Raw genomic sequence first — 17419 nt, 5'->3', positions numbered from 1 at the left:
ATAAATGTCACTTACTGCCTATATTTAATCTTTAAGCTGTTATTTTTGACCAAGTTTATGATAATGAAATGAGCAACAAGGTCTAATTTTGTTGTGCAAATATAATCCTGGTTGTTTGTGATGATGGTGGAGAATTTTAGACTATGATCTCCTGTATTCATGGGAAACACTTTACATTGTGTAATTCAACAAATGGATTTTAGAGATTCAAAGCTCTAAAATTAAGCATACATAAAATGTCACGCCATGGCGTGATATCAGCCATTTGCAGAAATTTCTCTTATAATTTGAAAAGCCGTATTGCCCAGGCCCGGTTCAATAATAAATCAAACTGTAATTTTGTGTTTTTTATTTTAGGCATTTCTTTATAATCAAATTATGGCACTGTACTGTGTCACTGACAGCCTGATGGATTTATTCTCCACTTATGTGTCCTGGTGACCTAGTTGGCTCAGATGTTTATCACGTACCAGCCATGTTCTGGTTCGAGTTTACCCCAAAGCGCTTTTTCCTTGTTACCTTCTCGCTGAGCATTTAACAGATGGCAAGTCAGAGAGTGAATTTTTAAAAATAATCATTCTCAAACCATCCAGGTCCCAGTGGGATGTTGGAGAAGAAAGGCAGACATGATATTTTTGAGAATTCCTTTTGCCGTTTATTGAAGGAAAGCTAAAATAAATAGTAGCTAACGCACACTCTCCCTCAAGCGGTGCAGTGTATTTGCTTGTCATAAATTAAAAATGTGACTCTTTGAAGCACAGACTTGAGATTCGTTTTGTATTCTCGCAGTGCAAACCTTATTTTCACCCAGCGCCAATCTCCCTGTGAACATCTGGGAGCTCGGGGTGTTATCATGTCCACGACCTTGACTTTCCTCTCCAGATACTGCAGCAGCATTGTGCATTGTGTTCTTACATGGGTGGTATAGGAGATAGAATATGGCAGTTCACGGGATTGTAACCGTAGATTGACATTCGTTTTCATCAGATAAAATAATCACGCTCCAACTCTGCAATATTAGAAAGTATTAGGTTTGTTGAGACACCTTCTGCAAGGCCACACGCAGGCAAAGCACCAAGCTGGCATTCCTTCCTCTTCCACATACTTGGGTGAATGACAGTGTTCAGTGTTCCACTTAATTGTGGTTTATACAGGCTGGGGAAGAATGCTTGGCATTTATTGGGTCCCTGTTTTACTTTACGAATGAATTAGTGTGTGTGTGAATACTCTGTCTGTGTTTGGGAGATGTCTCCAAGAGATGAGCTCTTGAAATCGTTCTTGTTAAATGATTTTTTTTGTTTGTTTTTTGTTTTAATGGATTTGTAAGAATTTCAGATGGTGGTCTGTTATGAGCACTGAAATTCAGTAGTTTGATCATGCTTACTTTTGACTACAATTACCTATTCCTTTCTGGATGAGAATTTGCCCTGTTTCTGTCTCCATGTTATTGTTTACCATGTTATATTTAATGCCATACTGTGAAACATTCCAGAAATAAATAGCAGGTGACCTTTCACCAAAAGTTACCTAATTCACCTTTAGTAAAAACAAAAAAATCTAAACAAAAATGTCTTACGGAATAAAGTAACCAGTACATGGAAACCCTTTGACATTTGTTAGGTGTTTAGCACCATTGATTCATTTACTCTTTCTGTAATTTACTGACAGCATTAACTATAGCTGCCATCTGTTATTGGCTGTTGCCATGCCAACAGCAACCACAAGCACAAAGATGTTAAGATATTCTTGTCTTTGATCTGTTTAGGTATGTGACAATGTGTTTATTAAAAGTCTATGAAGATCTTTTATCTCTCATTGTAGTTGTACTGACTTAACCTTATCCAAACTTTTAAACCTTTAACCTTATCCTATTTTAAAAATAGACCATTTGATGTCACTTTTAAATAATATTTAATTTTCCATTTAAACTCCTGTCTGTTTGTGATAAAATTAGATAATTCAATGTGCTTAAAATACTGCAGTCATACAAAGTACACAGTATGCAGACTCTGGTATAATTGACCCATTAAGTTCATGACATGACAGCCTTGAATCTGTTGAGCAGATCTAGGATGGAAATGCTGACATCAGTCTACTAAAATTAAACTATGACGCAAGACTCTTAAGACCTGCATTTATCCTCATGTTTGGTCTTCGATTATGAGATTAGGTGTCATTCCAAAACTGAAGTAATCTTTTCTAAATTTGCACATAAAATATATAAAAATATGAATGGTAGTTTGGATGATGACTGTGACCTAAAGAGAGAAAACAGAAGAGGTGGCTTTACTGCCATACCACCTTAAATGCCCAGGCCTGAATAGAGCTGAATACTGAATTCCAAAGTGGAGTGGTCAGTGGTTAGAGGACTTGTCCACCAACCAGAACTGTGGAGTATTGATTTTTCTTTGTGTCCTTAGGCAAGAAGCCCTTATCAGTGTTGTGTGTGAGTGAACAGTGGAGGTGCTACTGGCAGCCATGTTTCCATCAGTTTGTCCAAGGGCAGCTGTGGCTACAATATATCTTGCCACCATGTGTGTAGTGAATGAATAATACAATGCTAAGCATCTGTTGAGTGCGCAAAAAGCACTATATCAATCAAATGTTTTTTTCTTTCTTTTTTCTTACTTTTTTAAAGCATGTTTAATTAAATTTTAGAAAAATGAAAACATGTACCTTTTTTGATCAATTGTGCCAGGCTTCAGTGAAAATCTCTCATTTAAAACACTTTAATTTTCTCTTCTGCTTTTCATTTAGTATTAAGACAACATTTAATTTTGATTGCATAAACATTTAATTATATTGTTGCTAGTATTTGTTTTTCTTTCTACCTTACAACCTTAAAGCTGCTTCTCAATTAGTGTGCTCACTTTTTTTCTCTTCTTCAATACATTCTGATGCAATAACACCAGCTGTGTACAAAAGCTAGAGATGATAATACATTTAATGGTTAGCTATAAGACTACCCCATGTTCTGGTCCCTGTGCTCCTTGTTTTCATGATGTTTGCCAATATACCCGCTTGCTGTTGATTTTCCCTCATGGACGATTGTCTGTTCAAACATGTGGTGTCATTTCACTCACAAGGGCACAGCTTTGAACTGCGAAGCCTGTGGAAATCCCTGTCTCACCATTAAAAGTGTGGACTTTGATCCGCAGTCTAGCCCATGGGTCACTAAAAAGACAACTAAATGACTTTTACAGGCCCAAACAAAGGGATTTTTCTTTAACAAGACATTGCTATTCTGTTTATAGCACTTGGTTAAGCCCAGCTACAAAATCGACATGCCTTTATGGTGTGGTCTGGACGATTCTGCTACGAAGGGGTGATGGCGCTTGAGTACAGGTAATCCCATGGTTCCACGGGGGGAGATTATGTTTCCAATGCAAAGGCAATGGCTGGTGGGCTAGCAAGGTGGCGTCAATGGACACTTTTAAACTCTGGTATTCTCAAGATATGCTCATTCTTTCGGGCAAGGCTTAGACCTGTAAAACAAGACTTATAGGCTTATAATTTGCTGGTGTTTGGGGGGCAAGGTTGTAGCAGCAGAATTTTAAACACATTTAAACATGAGATGTTTTTAGTATGCAGACGAATTTGTGATTGTGTAGTGTCACTGGGTGAATTCAGAAGCAGCAGCACTTGATTCCATTAGCAATACACCAAAACCCACTGCTTTAAAATTTTTAGTGTGAGAAGTCATCATGCTAATTTTGGTTGATGACTGCAGTTAGATGCTAAGTAAAATGATAAAAAGTGACATATACGCAGGCGTGTACTGGCTTTTAAAGGTGCATTATAGGGATGTAAAAATATCCAAATCTCAGTCACGGTACAATATTATCACGATATGCATCTCACGGTATGATATTTATTGCGATATTTTGGAGAGGCTGATATACTAATACACTGCCCTGGAGAGGCTAATACACTTTTTTGCTTTTAAAATACCTTGACAAGATTTTGGTGTGAATTATTACTGTCTTAATCCCAAGAAGTCAAGTAAAAAACATCTCTCTCCATGTTGTCTGCACTGAAATGAATCATGGGATATGTAGTTCTCTCTGTTTATAATCTGTTGCTACTATAAAACCAAGCATTTAAGCAAAGGAACTTGTGATTCGATATGTTGTGACAGTCTACAATATTACTGTGAGACTTTTGACATTACAGTATCATGATATTTCCGTTATTGTTACATCCCTAGTGCATTATATAACTTTTCTGATGAAGCGTCTCCCTTATGCTGGTCTCCATGGAGATTTTACTGCTTTGCCAAGAATCTTCCTCAGTATGGCATTAAGGTAATTTTTCTACATTGAGACAAGCAGGTGGTACAACTAGGCCCAGTCAGATCTGTGTATGATGACCCCACTCACAGTAAGAACGTTTTCGGGGGATTTTTCTGCAATAAAAACATGTGTGAAATAGTGCACATTTCAGATGGGACGGAATATGTCATTTGATTCAGTTATCCTTAATTCAGTTATTCCTCGATTTTCTCTGTGTCTCCACTAAGATAATTCAACGTCAACACAGTAATTTCATAATAACTCCTAGGCTTAGGTCTTAATACAATTTATGATGCTATTAAGACATTGGAAATTTGCCGTGGTCTTTTGTTGCCAATAGCTTACTTGTATGTGGGCACAAATCATTCCACTTTTATTGCCAGACTTTGTTTTTCCTTCTTTCAGCACATTTCTCCTGGGAACCACAGTTACTTTGCCTTTCAAATCTGCCTCCTTTTTATCAACAAAACAAATGTACAACAACTCCAGCTCTCTGTGTTCCTCCTCTTCTTTTCTAGATCTTCATAAGAGCCTCAGCACAGCCTCGGGGATGACTGACAGGACACAGAAAACAGATTTGTGGGGGCACAGGTGTTACAAATGACCTTTGGTGTGCCCGGTTGTAGTCCATTGTGGATGGACGAGCATGTTTCTGCATACTTATTGTAGACTGGCTGCTGGCCCTTTGCAGATAAACCAGCAGTCTTGTGGGGGCCCACTTGTGGCGGTTTGATATTGCCTTGCCGTAATGCCAGGGAGCTTAGGGAGCTGCGTGCACCCTTAGGCACCAGCCCAACACAATTAAGAACAAGGAAAGGAAGCATGTGCACAAGGAACCAAGGCCCAAAAAGCAATGTGGCTACTGTTTGTTTTGTGGTATATTTGAATGTCTAGACAATGTGTAAATTCAGTGTGAAATGGAATATTTATGATTTTGGCTACAGGGCAGCCCCGAGCCCTCTCCCATGTATTTGTTTAGCTTATTTAGGATTCTAGCTTCACTCAGACAGGTGTGTCCTTGATTAATATTAGATTGTGTTTTTGTTTGTTTTCAGAGCTAATTACTTACAATACAGTCAATACAAAAGTAGATGGTTTGTTCTAATCAGCTATTAGCTATTATATCTGCAGTAAAACAAATTCCCCTTAATTATCTAGGGTTTACAATGAAACATTTATGTACAAAATATTACTCTTCAATACACTGTTGTAAAAGACAGATGGTGCGTATAGAGTAGATGCGACTCAACGGCTCATATACATTATTTTCAGCACTAAAATGTATATGTAAATGTATAGTATTTTCTCTATATTGTGTGGGCCGCATAATAATACTAATGCTATTTTTATATGTATGGCATGTACAACCACACAAGGCCACCTGTTGTGTGATATGCTTTAAAGCTTGTTTTAGGCTTGTTTACCTTTATTCAACTTAAGACAGAAAACACGGGGGAAATGACGCAATGTGGAGAAAGAGGTCTGGGTCTGAAGACAGGCCACAGATAGCAAAAAGAATTACTAATAAAGGCATCACATTTTAATTTTGTTTGTGGTTAACTCTAGTTTGTTTCCAACCTATCTGTATAAATTTTCATTTTTTAAGATTTTTTTTAAGAATTATGAGAGACTGAGTTTGTGATACTAGTCAGTTAAAAGCACTGGGGAGTTAAAATTCTCAAATTTTATTATTATTTTGCAAATCTTGGAAGTCTGTCCTTAGTCTCTCTAGTTGCGCGCTCATAAGCTTTGCAGCAATGTAGACTGGTCCCAGCAGAGGAAACAAAGCCGGCACATTAGAATAAGTATAATGTTAACAGTGGTGCGATGGGAGGGCTTATCTCAGCAGCCCACAACCCGTTAATATAGAGCTGTCGGATAGAAAATGCTAATGTCAGCACACTTCTCATAATGATAAGCTCAGATTCAGCAACATGTATTGTTCCTGTCTTCTGGGTGAATAGCATGGGGGGTGGGCCTATAGAAACCCCCCACTCATTATAACTAATTTCTCTTAATCTAATAGAGAATATAAAACAGTTAAAAAAGATAACCAGAACACTAGCAGCTGGATTAAATTCTTTGCACTTCATGGGATGCTATGAGGTGTTATCAACTTGTGTAAACATGTGTCTGAGTGGGATTTATTGGTTGCAGAGGGGAGTGGAGGAGCTCATCTTTCTCTCACACATTGGTGATTATTTGCTTTACGGGGGCCATTGGCACGTTAAAGGGGGGCCCAACTCAAGGCGAGGCGAGATAGTGTTTGCGGCGACCTGAAAGAACACAAGAGTGACATTCTCCCACTGCAATAAAATGGAAAAAGAGGCTGCATACCTAATGTTAATGCCACGTTCCTTTAATAGACTCCCAGAGTCTGCTGGGCCTTAGAAGTTTTATAGCAGGTTTAGGCCAATGTTAACACTGCAGGAAGAGAGTGGGTGTGAGTGTGAAAAGATAAAAATGTAATGGCAATATTATTTTTTTAATTAAATTAGTTATGTCCAAAGCCTGTGCTAACATGAGGTTGTTTGAAGGTGGTGGGAAAATTAAAATTGTATTCCGCACACTGAAAGTAAAATTTACTTGAGATGGTACAGCTCTCTGTTTTACATCCATCAATCACACAATGTAAACTTTATCAACAAGTGTGTGTAAGAACTTTGTTGAAAAGTACAAAAACACTCCTGTTATTTTGCCTGCAGACTTTTGCAAGCTATGGCTCCTTCAGTGCATTGACCCTGTCTTGCAATGCTAGCTGTCAAGATACTACATCAAGACTTGAGACAAAAATCATGTTCAATTCTTGGTTGACTGAACACATGCACATGTAAGTTTTTATTTATATAGCGCTTTTTAACAGACATGTGTCACAAAGACACTTTTACAGACCATTATTCATACCAGTGGTGGTAAGCTACTATTGTAGCCAGAGCTGCCCTGGAGCAGACTGACGGAAGCGCAGCTGTCAATCTGCGCCATCGGCTTCTCCGACCATCACTCACACATGCACCACTTTCATACTAGGCAATGTGGGTGAAGTGCCTTCCCTAAGGACACAACAACAGTTTTTGCGACTAGTGCCCCACTGCATGTGTGTGTGGATTCATCAACCAAGGTATAACAGCTTTAGCAAAATCTCTGAAAACTATATCTATAATTCAACTTATTTCAATAGTTCTCAAAGTGGGGGTCTGGATCCACAAGGGGATTGCGAAGCACTACGATGGGGGATCACAAGACAATTCCAAGACTAAGATTCAATAGACGACTCTGTATCTAATTAGCTTTTTGAGATAAAACACCATATTTTGTCCATTTGTGTCCAGTAACTATAATTTATTCAAATAAACAACATTAAAACCTGATGAAACACATTTTGACTAATCGACCAATGAAACAGCTAAGCAACTAAAGGCATGCAGCACTACTAAGCCCTGTGGTTGGATATGGATATCTTTTATGACCTTTTATTATAATATAGTTGTAGTGTACTGTATCCATACATATTAATTGTTACCTCTTCAACAGCCATTAGTGTATTTTAGTGTTATTCTAAAATTAATTTTACACTCCAGTAAGTAACTATTGCTCGTGCAATGTAGAGATTCAGACCACTGGTATGAATTGAAGCTATAGCCAAGCTATAGCCCAAAGTAAAACAACTTTACTTTGTACTGGAGGGACCGGAGAGGAAACATGTCTCTTCATAGACGGGTGTGTGTTTGTGAAGGTTGGGGGTTTGAAACATGATGTAAGGAGCTTATACAGTGGGGACATTAGACTTGTGTACCTGGATCTCATTAGCGGTTTGCTTTGTCCATGGCTTCTGCTGCTGCTGCTGCTTTGTGCATTGGGGACTCCCAGTGTTTCTGCAAGGGCACTAGAAAGATTGACATCTCATCAGTGGATCTGGGATTAAAGGTGATGGTGGGATTGTTAGTGAAGGTATGGCTGGAAATATTGATTTTTATTGCTGTAGCACTGGTAATGGTCTCATACTATGGCTGGCTAAAAATGGCCAACTGCAGAAGTGTAGAAGGAGATTTTAGTTGTTATAACTCATTTAGAGGAATTTCAGGTAAGGCTGTATACTGCAGAGTTTCAAACAAAAGTGGTGGTTATGGTGACTGAAATAGTGGTTTTGCTGATTAAAAATATCTTAAGAGTGCTGTCAGTGTTTTTTCATAGCCCTAATCCCATTTTAATTAAAACAATTGTGTCATCTTGTAAAGATAGATATTTTTTCAATACCAGTAAACTTTCCCTTTTTGTGTTTTCAACTGAAGGAACAAATACAGAACATAATGATCTGTTGTGATTGTTATTGCTGGGTAATTATTTTGTCAAATTGGATTATTATTAGTGATACAAAAAATACACTTGGGAACCAGCAATATGAAATTCTTCAAAGGGTTGGCACCAGTTTTTGACTTGATTGGATTAGTATTTTCACTCGCAAATTACTGCGGTCACAAAAACAACAATTTCAAACAGTTGTTCACATGCATTGACTCGACTGAAATGTTCACTAAAATAGCACATCATGTCCCAAGCATTCTTTCTGGCTCAGGTGGGGATAAAATTATGCTAGTTCCATTGTTTCTTACACAGACCTGGGGACCCAATTTCATCCCTGATTACTTTGTTGTAATCCACTTTTTATGTTTTTCTAGCAACAATTTGTTTTCCAAAGAATGTAGAAAGCAGTAGGTTTTTGTTGTGTTTTGTGTTCTCATTTAAAACTAAATTTACTTCATGCTGGTGTTGCAATTAGGACTGAGAAATAAGGTGATCAAAATCAAATAGTGCTCTCATTTCTGTGACAATATCCTAGTTTTGTGAAATTGCCTCAGGAAGCAGGCAGGTAGATTTTAATTGCAATGTGGACTGGACTGCACAGATAACTGTTCATTTTTAAGGCAGTTTAACTATACTAAGGTCACATGAATTGTGATCAAAATCTAAATCATTATCTGACTCCAAGAAAATGGTTTATTGATTTATATTTTGGCCCATTGCTAACCACTAATTGTGATAATCATAATATCATAATGGATCTGTTTTGTTTGTCGCAGGTTCTCGTCTGCGTCAAGAGGACTCCCCCCCTCGCATCGTGGAGCACCCCTCTGACCTGATTGTGTCCAAAGGGGAACCAGCCACCCTAAACTGTAAGGCAGAGGGACGCCCCACGCCCACAGTGGAATGGTACAAAGACGGGGAGCGCGTGGAGACAGATCGCGAGAACCCGCGCTCACATCGAATGCTGCTGCCCAGTGGCTCCCTCTTCTTCCTCCGCATTGTCCACGGCCGACGTAGCAAACCTGATGATGGGGTCTACGTCTGTGTGGCACGCAACTACCTGGGCCAGGCTATCAGCCACAATGCTTCTCTAGAAGTAGCAAGTAAGTACTTCTGTTTTGCCTTTTGGCCAACAAGGCAGCATGGTTTATAAAAACAAAATGGTTCCTCAATATGAAAGTTTGTTCAGTTATTGACAACTTTAATGCCATCACTTTTGCTTCTTGTGTTTCACATAAATCACTACACTTATTTAGACAAATAAATAAATAAATAAATAAAAATAACAGCTGAAGCAAATTTGTCATTGAGCTACAATTAAGTATAGATTTAAGTGTGCAGTCTTTATCTTGCTGTCTTTAATGTAGTTCATTTATACTTTATCTTGGTGAAACACATTTGCCAAAGAAGATTATGTGCTGCTGTATGAACCTATAAACTTACATCTTACTTTATGTATTCATTTTGTCATCTCACTGTGGACAGAATTGAGATGATCACCTTTTTAAACACATGCTGATTCCTAAATCGCTTCCACTACTTTTGGCAAGGTGATAATAGCAGGATTTTTATATGTTCTTTCAAAGAAAGTAAGCTGCTTTCTTAAACAGAACTGTCTTATTAAAACATATTTGCTCAAAATATCTTTTTACTCTGTAATGTCTCAAAGCAAGCACCAAATCCTGGCGCCTTGGTGGATTTATTTTCTTTTTTAATGAAAGCTATCTTGGTCTTTGTTATCGCCAGTTCACGCATCAGTGAGTTCAATCGTCTTCAAACCCGCCCGCTCCACTGATATGAAACCTAATATGTAAATACGGATGCCAGCTTTATTTTGCTACTTTCTTTCCAATTACAGTCGAAAGGTCATTTTTATGGTGAAGAGACAGGTGGAGATTGAGTAAGCGAGTCCACCTGTCAAACTGCAGCAACTGTGTGTCCCTTTAATCCCAGGCTTTAACATGGAGGAGTGCGTTCTGAACAGGTGACAGAGCACACTCGCTGAATCAGGGAAGTTGTAAGTGTCAAGTATGTGGGGTCGTTAGTCTGTTATTTCATTCAAGCTAAAGGTAATGTCAAATCTACTCAACACGTTTTATATATTAGCATCTCATTTAGAGGTCCTAGTCATTCATTTTTATCTTGAGCTATCTATTCCAGTTATATTGGTTTGTGGATATAATACTAAGGATACTAAATAACAGAAAATGGATCACAATTTTCATTTTTGAAATATGCAAATATACAAAATTAGAATATCAAGTAAGTTAAGAACTGCAAAAAGCCTAATTAAAATACAAAGAACTTAAACTTGCAGTGTAATCCTCCAAACATTGTAGAAAGTGATATTTCTGCATTTCAGTATACAGTATTACAGTATAATTACTACTGGTTGTTAGTTCACTGTTAGAATGTTCTGTATTAGGTGTATAATCTGTAGTTTAGATGGTAGTATGTTAGTATAATATTTGGTGTACTCATAGTGATAATTTAAGCAGGTTTGTATTGTTAAGTATTGCTTAAAAAATAAAATGATTTAACAATTTTTTGGGGACTGTTCAAATAGACAGAGTGTCCTTTCGCAGCCCAAGCCAAAGTGTGCCAACAAACAACCCTAGTGTTAGTTAAGTCTGATGGAATGGCACCTTGAAAGAAGCAGTCGGGGGGGCAGAGGGCAAAGGTCATGACCCTGGTCTATCAAATAGAGTCTGTACAGATGCCGTGGTAATTCATTTGAGTCGTACAAGTCCAAATCGTTGGGAAACAAGAGAGGAGAGAAGAATGCACCGCAGTAAGGAAGTGTGTGTGACAAAGGTTAACAACCACAGTCATGCCCTAATACTCCTCACAGCTCCCCATCTATTACTGCCTCTCTGGTCAGCTTACTCAGCATTTAAGGCCCTCCTTATCCCATGGGCAGATATTTTGCAAGGGTTTTAGAATAATAATTCCCCCTGTAGTGTCTATTTTCACCTTATGAATCCTAATGAAAGACATGGTCAAACGGGATATAGGGATAATGCCGGATCAGCAGTGTGAATAGTTTGGGGAAGCCAGAGATAGCCCTTGAGGAGGAGGGGGCTATATACAGCTCAGAGTTCACAAAATTTACTGCCTGGTTTAAGGTCGATCGGGAACAGCGCAGACTTGTTGGACTTGTCCGGATGAGTTATGTCCAGCCGAGTTTATCCTTTGGAGGTCAGAGGGGCTCATGGGTCACCCTGTGGCCGGAGAGGAACACAACCCCTCCCTTCTGGTAATGGTATAGACTAGAGAGAGGGAGTTATGTTAGGGGCGTGCTGGGGAAGCTTGGGAGTGTTAAAAGGAGGACTGACCCTCCTCTGTCAATACACAGATGAGACAGATCATTTGTCAAGTCTTGTTGGTGTTTGATTTGTTTATGTTTTAGTCTTTGACACATTGTTGTAGCTCAGGGTTTTCATGAAACATATTTTGAAGTATTAAACTTTTGAACCACCTGTCTTGAGTAGAATTTGTATAAGTGATAAACATTCTCACAGTGTTTATAAAATGCTTCTCATAGAACATCTAAAATATACTGTTTGTACAAAATCCACTTTTAAGGTTTTAAGGTTTTAGGATTCCAACTGTATTAGCTAGCTAAGTAAGTAAAGTAGAAGGAGAAAACTTTATATGTTATATCTTGTTATATACCCATGCACACTTAAGTAGACTACAGAATACTATAAAACAATTCATTGTGTCTTGATACTACTCACAGTGAGGCAAGAAAATGTGAGAGCATCATAGGCTTTGATTCAACTGTGGTCAAAAGCTCCCCCAGTGAGTGTGTCAGTCAAGATGACACGTAAAGAGCAACAGGCTGTGAAAAAATAACAGTTTAACTGTAGCTGAAAGAGAATATTGTTTCCCAAACCTTGTTTACACAGCCTTCCAGTTGTAGCCTATATGAAACTTTATATCATAGATGTGTCAGGCTTCTTCCTCTGTCCTATCTACTGTTTGTGTTAGGCATGTCTCTGGTGGCTGGTGTCATTGCCCTCTTTATCAGCATTGGCTTATTTGCTTTGAGTCTGTTAGCAAAAACATCAAAGTGTATTTGTCAGTTTTTCATTTGAATGCAGTTTTGGCAAAGGTCAACAAGAAGACAAAACAATTTTTCATAATCCTGAATATAAAGACCTTGTGGTTTCAACAGTGTTTGATGAGAGTTCACCATTGTAAGATTTGAAAACGATTCCTTCTGCAGGGATTTGAGTTTCATGGGCTTGATGTTGATGAAACCATCATGACGGTGCAGCTTACACGGTGCGACTTATGAGTACTAATTTAAATCCAGTCGTACAAATTGCCACAACTAATTAATCACTCCTAAGCACTTAATCAGTAAAAGTGTGCTGTATGACACGGGCACAGGATGATTGTGGAGCTACTCCTATATGCTGTATTGGCATCATATTAAACATTGTACTACAAGTTATGCATTTCTAATCAAGTAATTTGCCACACTTTTCATGTCTCAACGACTGTTATACTCTGCATATTATTGAAATACAGAGATGACGAACGAGCAATAAAATAATGACTTGTCAATGAATCTTGTCACTTTACATAAATTGAGGACTTCACTAAAAGAAAGCCCAAAAGACAGTCTGGTACCAGCACAATTCATTTGATCCCTTATCACCAGCACCATACAAAGCTTCATCAGGAAATTAATTATGTCTTAAGCCTTCATTCCATTTACATAATTAAAAAAAATCAGTGTCTTTCTTGTGCAGGTATGAATAATTTGACACTAGTATTGAAGAAGTGACGGCTAAAAATTGCTCCACTACACTGACTGATATAAGCTGATGGCTGCTGGGAAAGAATGACATAGAAAGAATGAGAGTACACAGCTGAAGAACTGTCTGTCCTTCAAGGCACTGAAACTTGTTTGCAGAAAACCGAGGTGACGTGCTCCAGACACTGACAGATGTAGCGTGTGCCAATGCCTGAAGCGTGACCACAGGGTTTGGATCCTCAACACTACAGTTATAAGTCCACAGACGCACGGACACAGAGTGGGCTGGCACTGACGGAGACGAAACACGAACGCTTCGAGAAAGGACGTATAACTTAGTTCCTTTCCAATAAATGTCACCGAAGACACTCAGCATATTTTTCCTGCCCGCGGGGACCCTAGAGGACCCTGGGAAATGAACATATGTCCTATTGACCCCGGCCACTTGATTCAATCACGAAGAGCTTTATTGAGGTGAAGGCAAAGTCACAGCCCATGTACTCCAAAGGTTATTGGATAGCGGACCTGTTTTTAGGTTCTGTAAAGGGAAGCAGTACGGCATATATTCTTAAACTAATTGGACATTGCCATTTGTGGGAGGAGGAGTGCGACTGAAGGCTTATGGGGGTTAAGCCATAAAGCCGTGGTGATGAATTAATAAGCCTGCGGGAATGACAGCTGTACAGTGTAGGCATGTAACAAGTTCCACAAGTTTGTATGGGAATGGAAAACAGATTTAGAGGCATCCATCATGTTTAGTCAATTACTTAGCATGTGTCCAAGCAAGTTTGATTTATCTGCTGGGAACACCGCCCTGACCCTAGCCGAGCAGACTGAGCAAACACAACTCAACATGTATCCCTCTGGCAAAATTCATATTAACTAAAATCTGAGCATGCTAATTATGTCCTGCAGACATGAGAAATCCCTCGCTGAGACTAGACCACACTAAGTTGTGCTAATGTTGTGTCTTCTCTCGAATATTAATATTTTAAAGGTACAGTGCAATGTTTTGACACATTTTACATTTTAACATGAAAGTGACAAATGGTAAAGCTGATTAACGTGTCAAAACTTAAACTCTAAGCAACTCCATCATTTTGAAAACAAAAATGAACAAATGCAGCCCATTTATTTATTTGCAATTTATTCTCAAATAACTGGTAATGAACAATACCAATGCTGTGTCTAAGATTTTACATCCTGCCAATTACTTGAACTTTTGTCTTTCCAGGAGACTAATCTGGAGCATTTTGGCTGTTGTGTGCCCAATTCATGTGAATTCAGAATGCCAATCACTTGTTGAAGGACTGATGCTTATCAGTAGATTTTTGTAGTAACTGGTAGTTGCAGACTACAACACCTACCCATACATATTTGATTATTTGTCATGAAAGGCTTATCTAACCTAATACAGCTACAGCGGCCATGCTTTTAAATAGCTAATTAGTACATTGTGTCAATACTTTGAACCACAAGTTTCCTGTTTATTGGCACCATTTTGAGGTCCTTTAACTATCCAAAATATTTTTCGAATGCAGTTTGGAATGCAGTTGCCATCACTTGGCAACCATGGATACAACTGTAGTATCAAAATACTATTTTTTTTTTTTTTTTTTGCTGCACAAGCATTTCCTTTCATTTAAAAAAAAAGGAACACAAGAAGAAAAAAAATTAAAGAAAAAAGAAAAACACTATCCAACCATCTTCAATAATTTCCAGCTCACCTCTTTGTTTTGTTTTCTTGTTATTATTTCACAGATAGCAGATCTGCGTCTGCTCATTGTTCAGGCTCATGCTGATGGTATGAATGCATTACCATGATAGATATGTTCTCCCTCTGAAGTGGATCAGGGGATACGCACAGCTCGCTCAGGTCGGATGATTGACAGGTGGGAGGTGGGACCCCTGCTCTCTCCCCATGTCCGCTCCCCTTTGATTGTAATCTCACGCTGGATGACGAGCCAGTGCAGTGGGCGTAGCGTGTTCAGGATTCATTCTCTCTCTCCCCTTCTCCTGGGTCACATTTTCTCTCTCTGCCTGGCCCCTTATATTAACTAATGGCTGCTCACTTCAATTGGCTGTCACCGCACACTGACAGCTCCGCGTCTGTAGCCACTATGGAAGAACGCAATAAGAGACGTCTAAGTGGCAGCGATTCACTTCGTCTTGGGAAATTTGTCATCTCCCCTTTGTGGAGAGAGGGGCTGATTTTGATTTGATAGACAAACATAGTAAGTGCTGCTCATCTCCAGCCACAATGTCAGATAGCATGTTTATTTTCAATTGCAGGTGACAGATGGAACGCAAGCTAGAATTTTATTTTCCCGGTTCCTACTCCATCATTTGGCTTCCTCGTTTGATCCATCAGTAGTTTACATAAAGTATATACAGTACTTGGTTTACATGCATAAAAGAAGGGCTGGTGGTCCAAGCCTTTTAAGGTCCTATTTCAGCTTCCTGTTTAGGCAACATTTTGAGGTCACCTACCTATTCAAAAGATAATCATTTGTTTTAAATTGTTAATAGCTATGGCAACAGTGCAAATTTTTCATAGCTCTGAAACCTATGGATAAGTAACGTGAGACACCAAACACGTTAAAGTTCCTCATGTTTTGGATTGTAGTGCTCCTTTGTTCACTGATTTTAAATGATCAGTGCTAACATTTTTGATAGCATGCTATACCTTTACACACATTTATCTTTCTCATTTGATATTGTTACAACAAAACAAAATCACACATAAATGTCTTCACTGTTGTCAAAATAGATTGTCAAACATTGCGCTGGTTTGTTTGTTATGTTTTACTAAATGCCTCTTTGACCTTAATTGCACTAATCCAGCTGCTTTCAATAGTCCGACAAAAACCAGATGTTGTACTTTGACGAGACTTTTAAATATTCTTCCTCCATTCATTATGACCAAGATGTTAACATGCTTATTTAAGATTTCCATTACTGTCTGACTAATTGTTCAAATCACGACATGTAAACCTTTGAATAGTTCTCGTCTCCCTTTGTTTTTCATCGTTGTCCCGCTCCTCTCTCTCCCGCTTGGCCTCCACGGTTCAGATCAGGCAGTGACTAACTATCACACTCTAAGGACAGCTGCGCCGTGTTTACAGTCTGGAGACTTTTGGCCGAGTGCATTGCGAGCATTGTCTAAACAATTTCACTCGCTATATTCCCCAAGGCTCAACATTTCCAAGTGCCAGTTTTGCACCCGAGTGTCAAGACGCAGAGCCGAAAAGGGGTTTGTTTGGCTTGTAAAGGCGAAGGAACAGGAGAGGGAGGCTGGTGACAAAGACCATATGGTTCCTTTCTTTGCTGCTATGTTATCAAAATGTAAAACGCTTTGCCTGTTGTGTGGTTATGTGTGTGTATGCGATGTCAAGACTGAACATACACTCAATATAAATGCAGTGACCTAAACAATAGTGACAGCTTCTTAAAGGGCCCATATTAGGCTCTTTTCTGATCTATGTTATAATGCTGTTTCCTCATCAAAAACATACCTTGAGTTGCGTTTTGTTTCAGTCACAGATGTTAAACACACAAATCCTGCATATTCAGCCGGAGTTTTTCTTTCAAACTGTTCTACCTTGTGATGTCATGGGGTAATACAGTAAGTGCTCCACTGTGTTTTTAAACTCCATACACCGTGACTAGAATGTGGATGATTTCAGCCCTGGAATTGCCAATCTCTACTGAACTAAAGGTAAAAGGTAGCTGTTAACTTGAAAACAACCACTACTTGGCATCACAAGGTGGAATAGAGCTTTGGAGATGTAGACAGACTAATAATAAATGGTTACTTAAACATGTGTGAATGAAACAAAACACAACTCTAGGTATGTTTTTGATGAAGTAACAACTCTAACATGGTTTAAAGCTTACAAGAGTCATTTCTCTGTAATATAGGATCTTTAAACCACTATGCTCTACTCACTGCGATTTATTAAAGGGTATGTTAACATATTTTGCATATTTCTTGTCCCATAGGATTATTTACCTGCAGTAAATTTGAATAGCTGTCTAATCAAGCGCCCTGGTCTTT

At 38.7% G+C, this 17419-nt stretch overlaps 1 protein-coding gene across 1 annotated transcript in view; it reads left to right on the top strand.

Moving 5' to 3' along the window:
- The window catches only part of LOC110165054 (roundabout homolog 1-like), a 99717-nt gene that overhangs the window by 15746 nt on the left and 66552 nt on the right, over positions 1 to 17419 (top strand). Inside the window, exon 2 of the mRNA XM_055148550.1 lies at positions 9371 to 9697. Within this exon, the coding sequence (XP_055004525.1) occupies positions 9371 to 9697 (327 nt within the window). The remainder of the gene's footprint in view (positions 1 to 9370; positions 9698 to 17419) is intronic.

This window comes from Boleophthalmus pectinirostris, unplaced genomic scaffold (assembly GCF_026225935.1).
Source record: "Boleophthalmus pectinirostris isolate CB_2022bp ecotype Guang Dong unplaced genomic scaffold, ASM2622593v1 HiC_scaffold_12, whole genome shotgun sequence".
NCBI classification, from domain to species: Eukaryota; Metazoa; Chordata; class Actinopteri; order Gobiiformes; family Gobiidae; genus Boleophthalmus; species Boleophthalmus pectinirostris.
The sequence above is the reverse complement of the archived record's forward strand: the minus strand, read 5'-3'. Positions and strand labels throughout refer to the sequence as shown.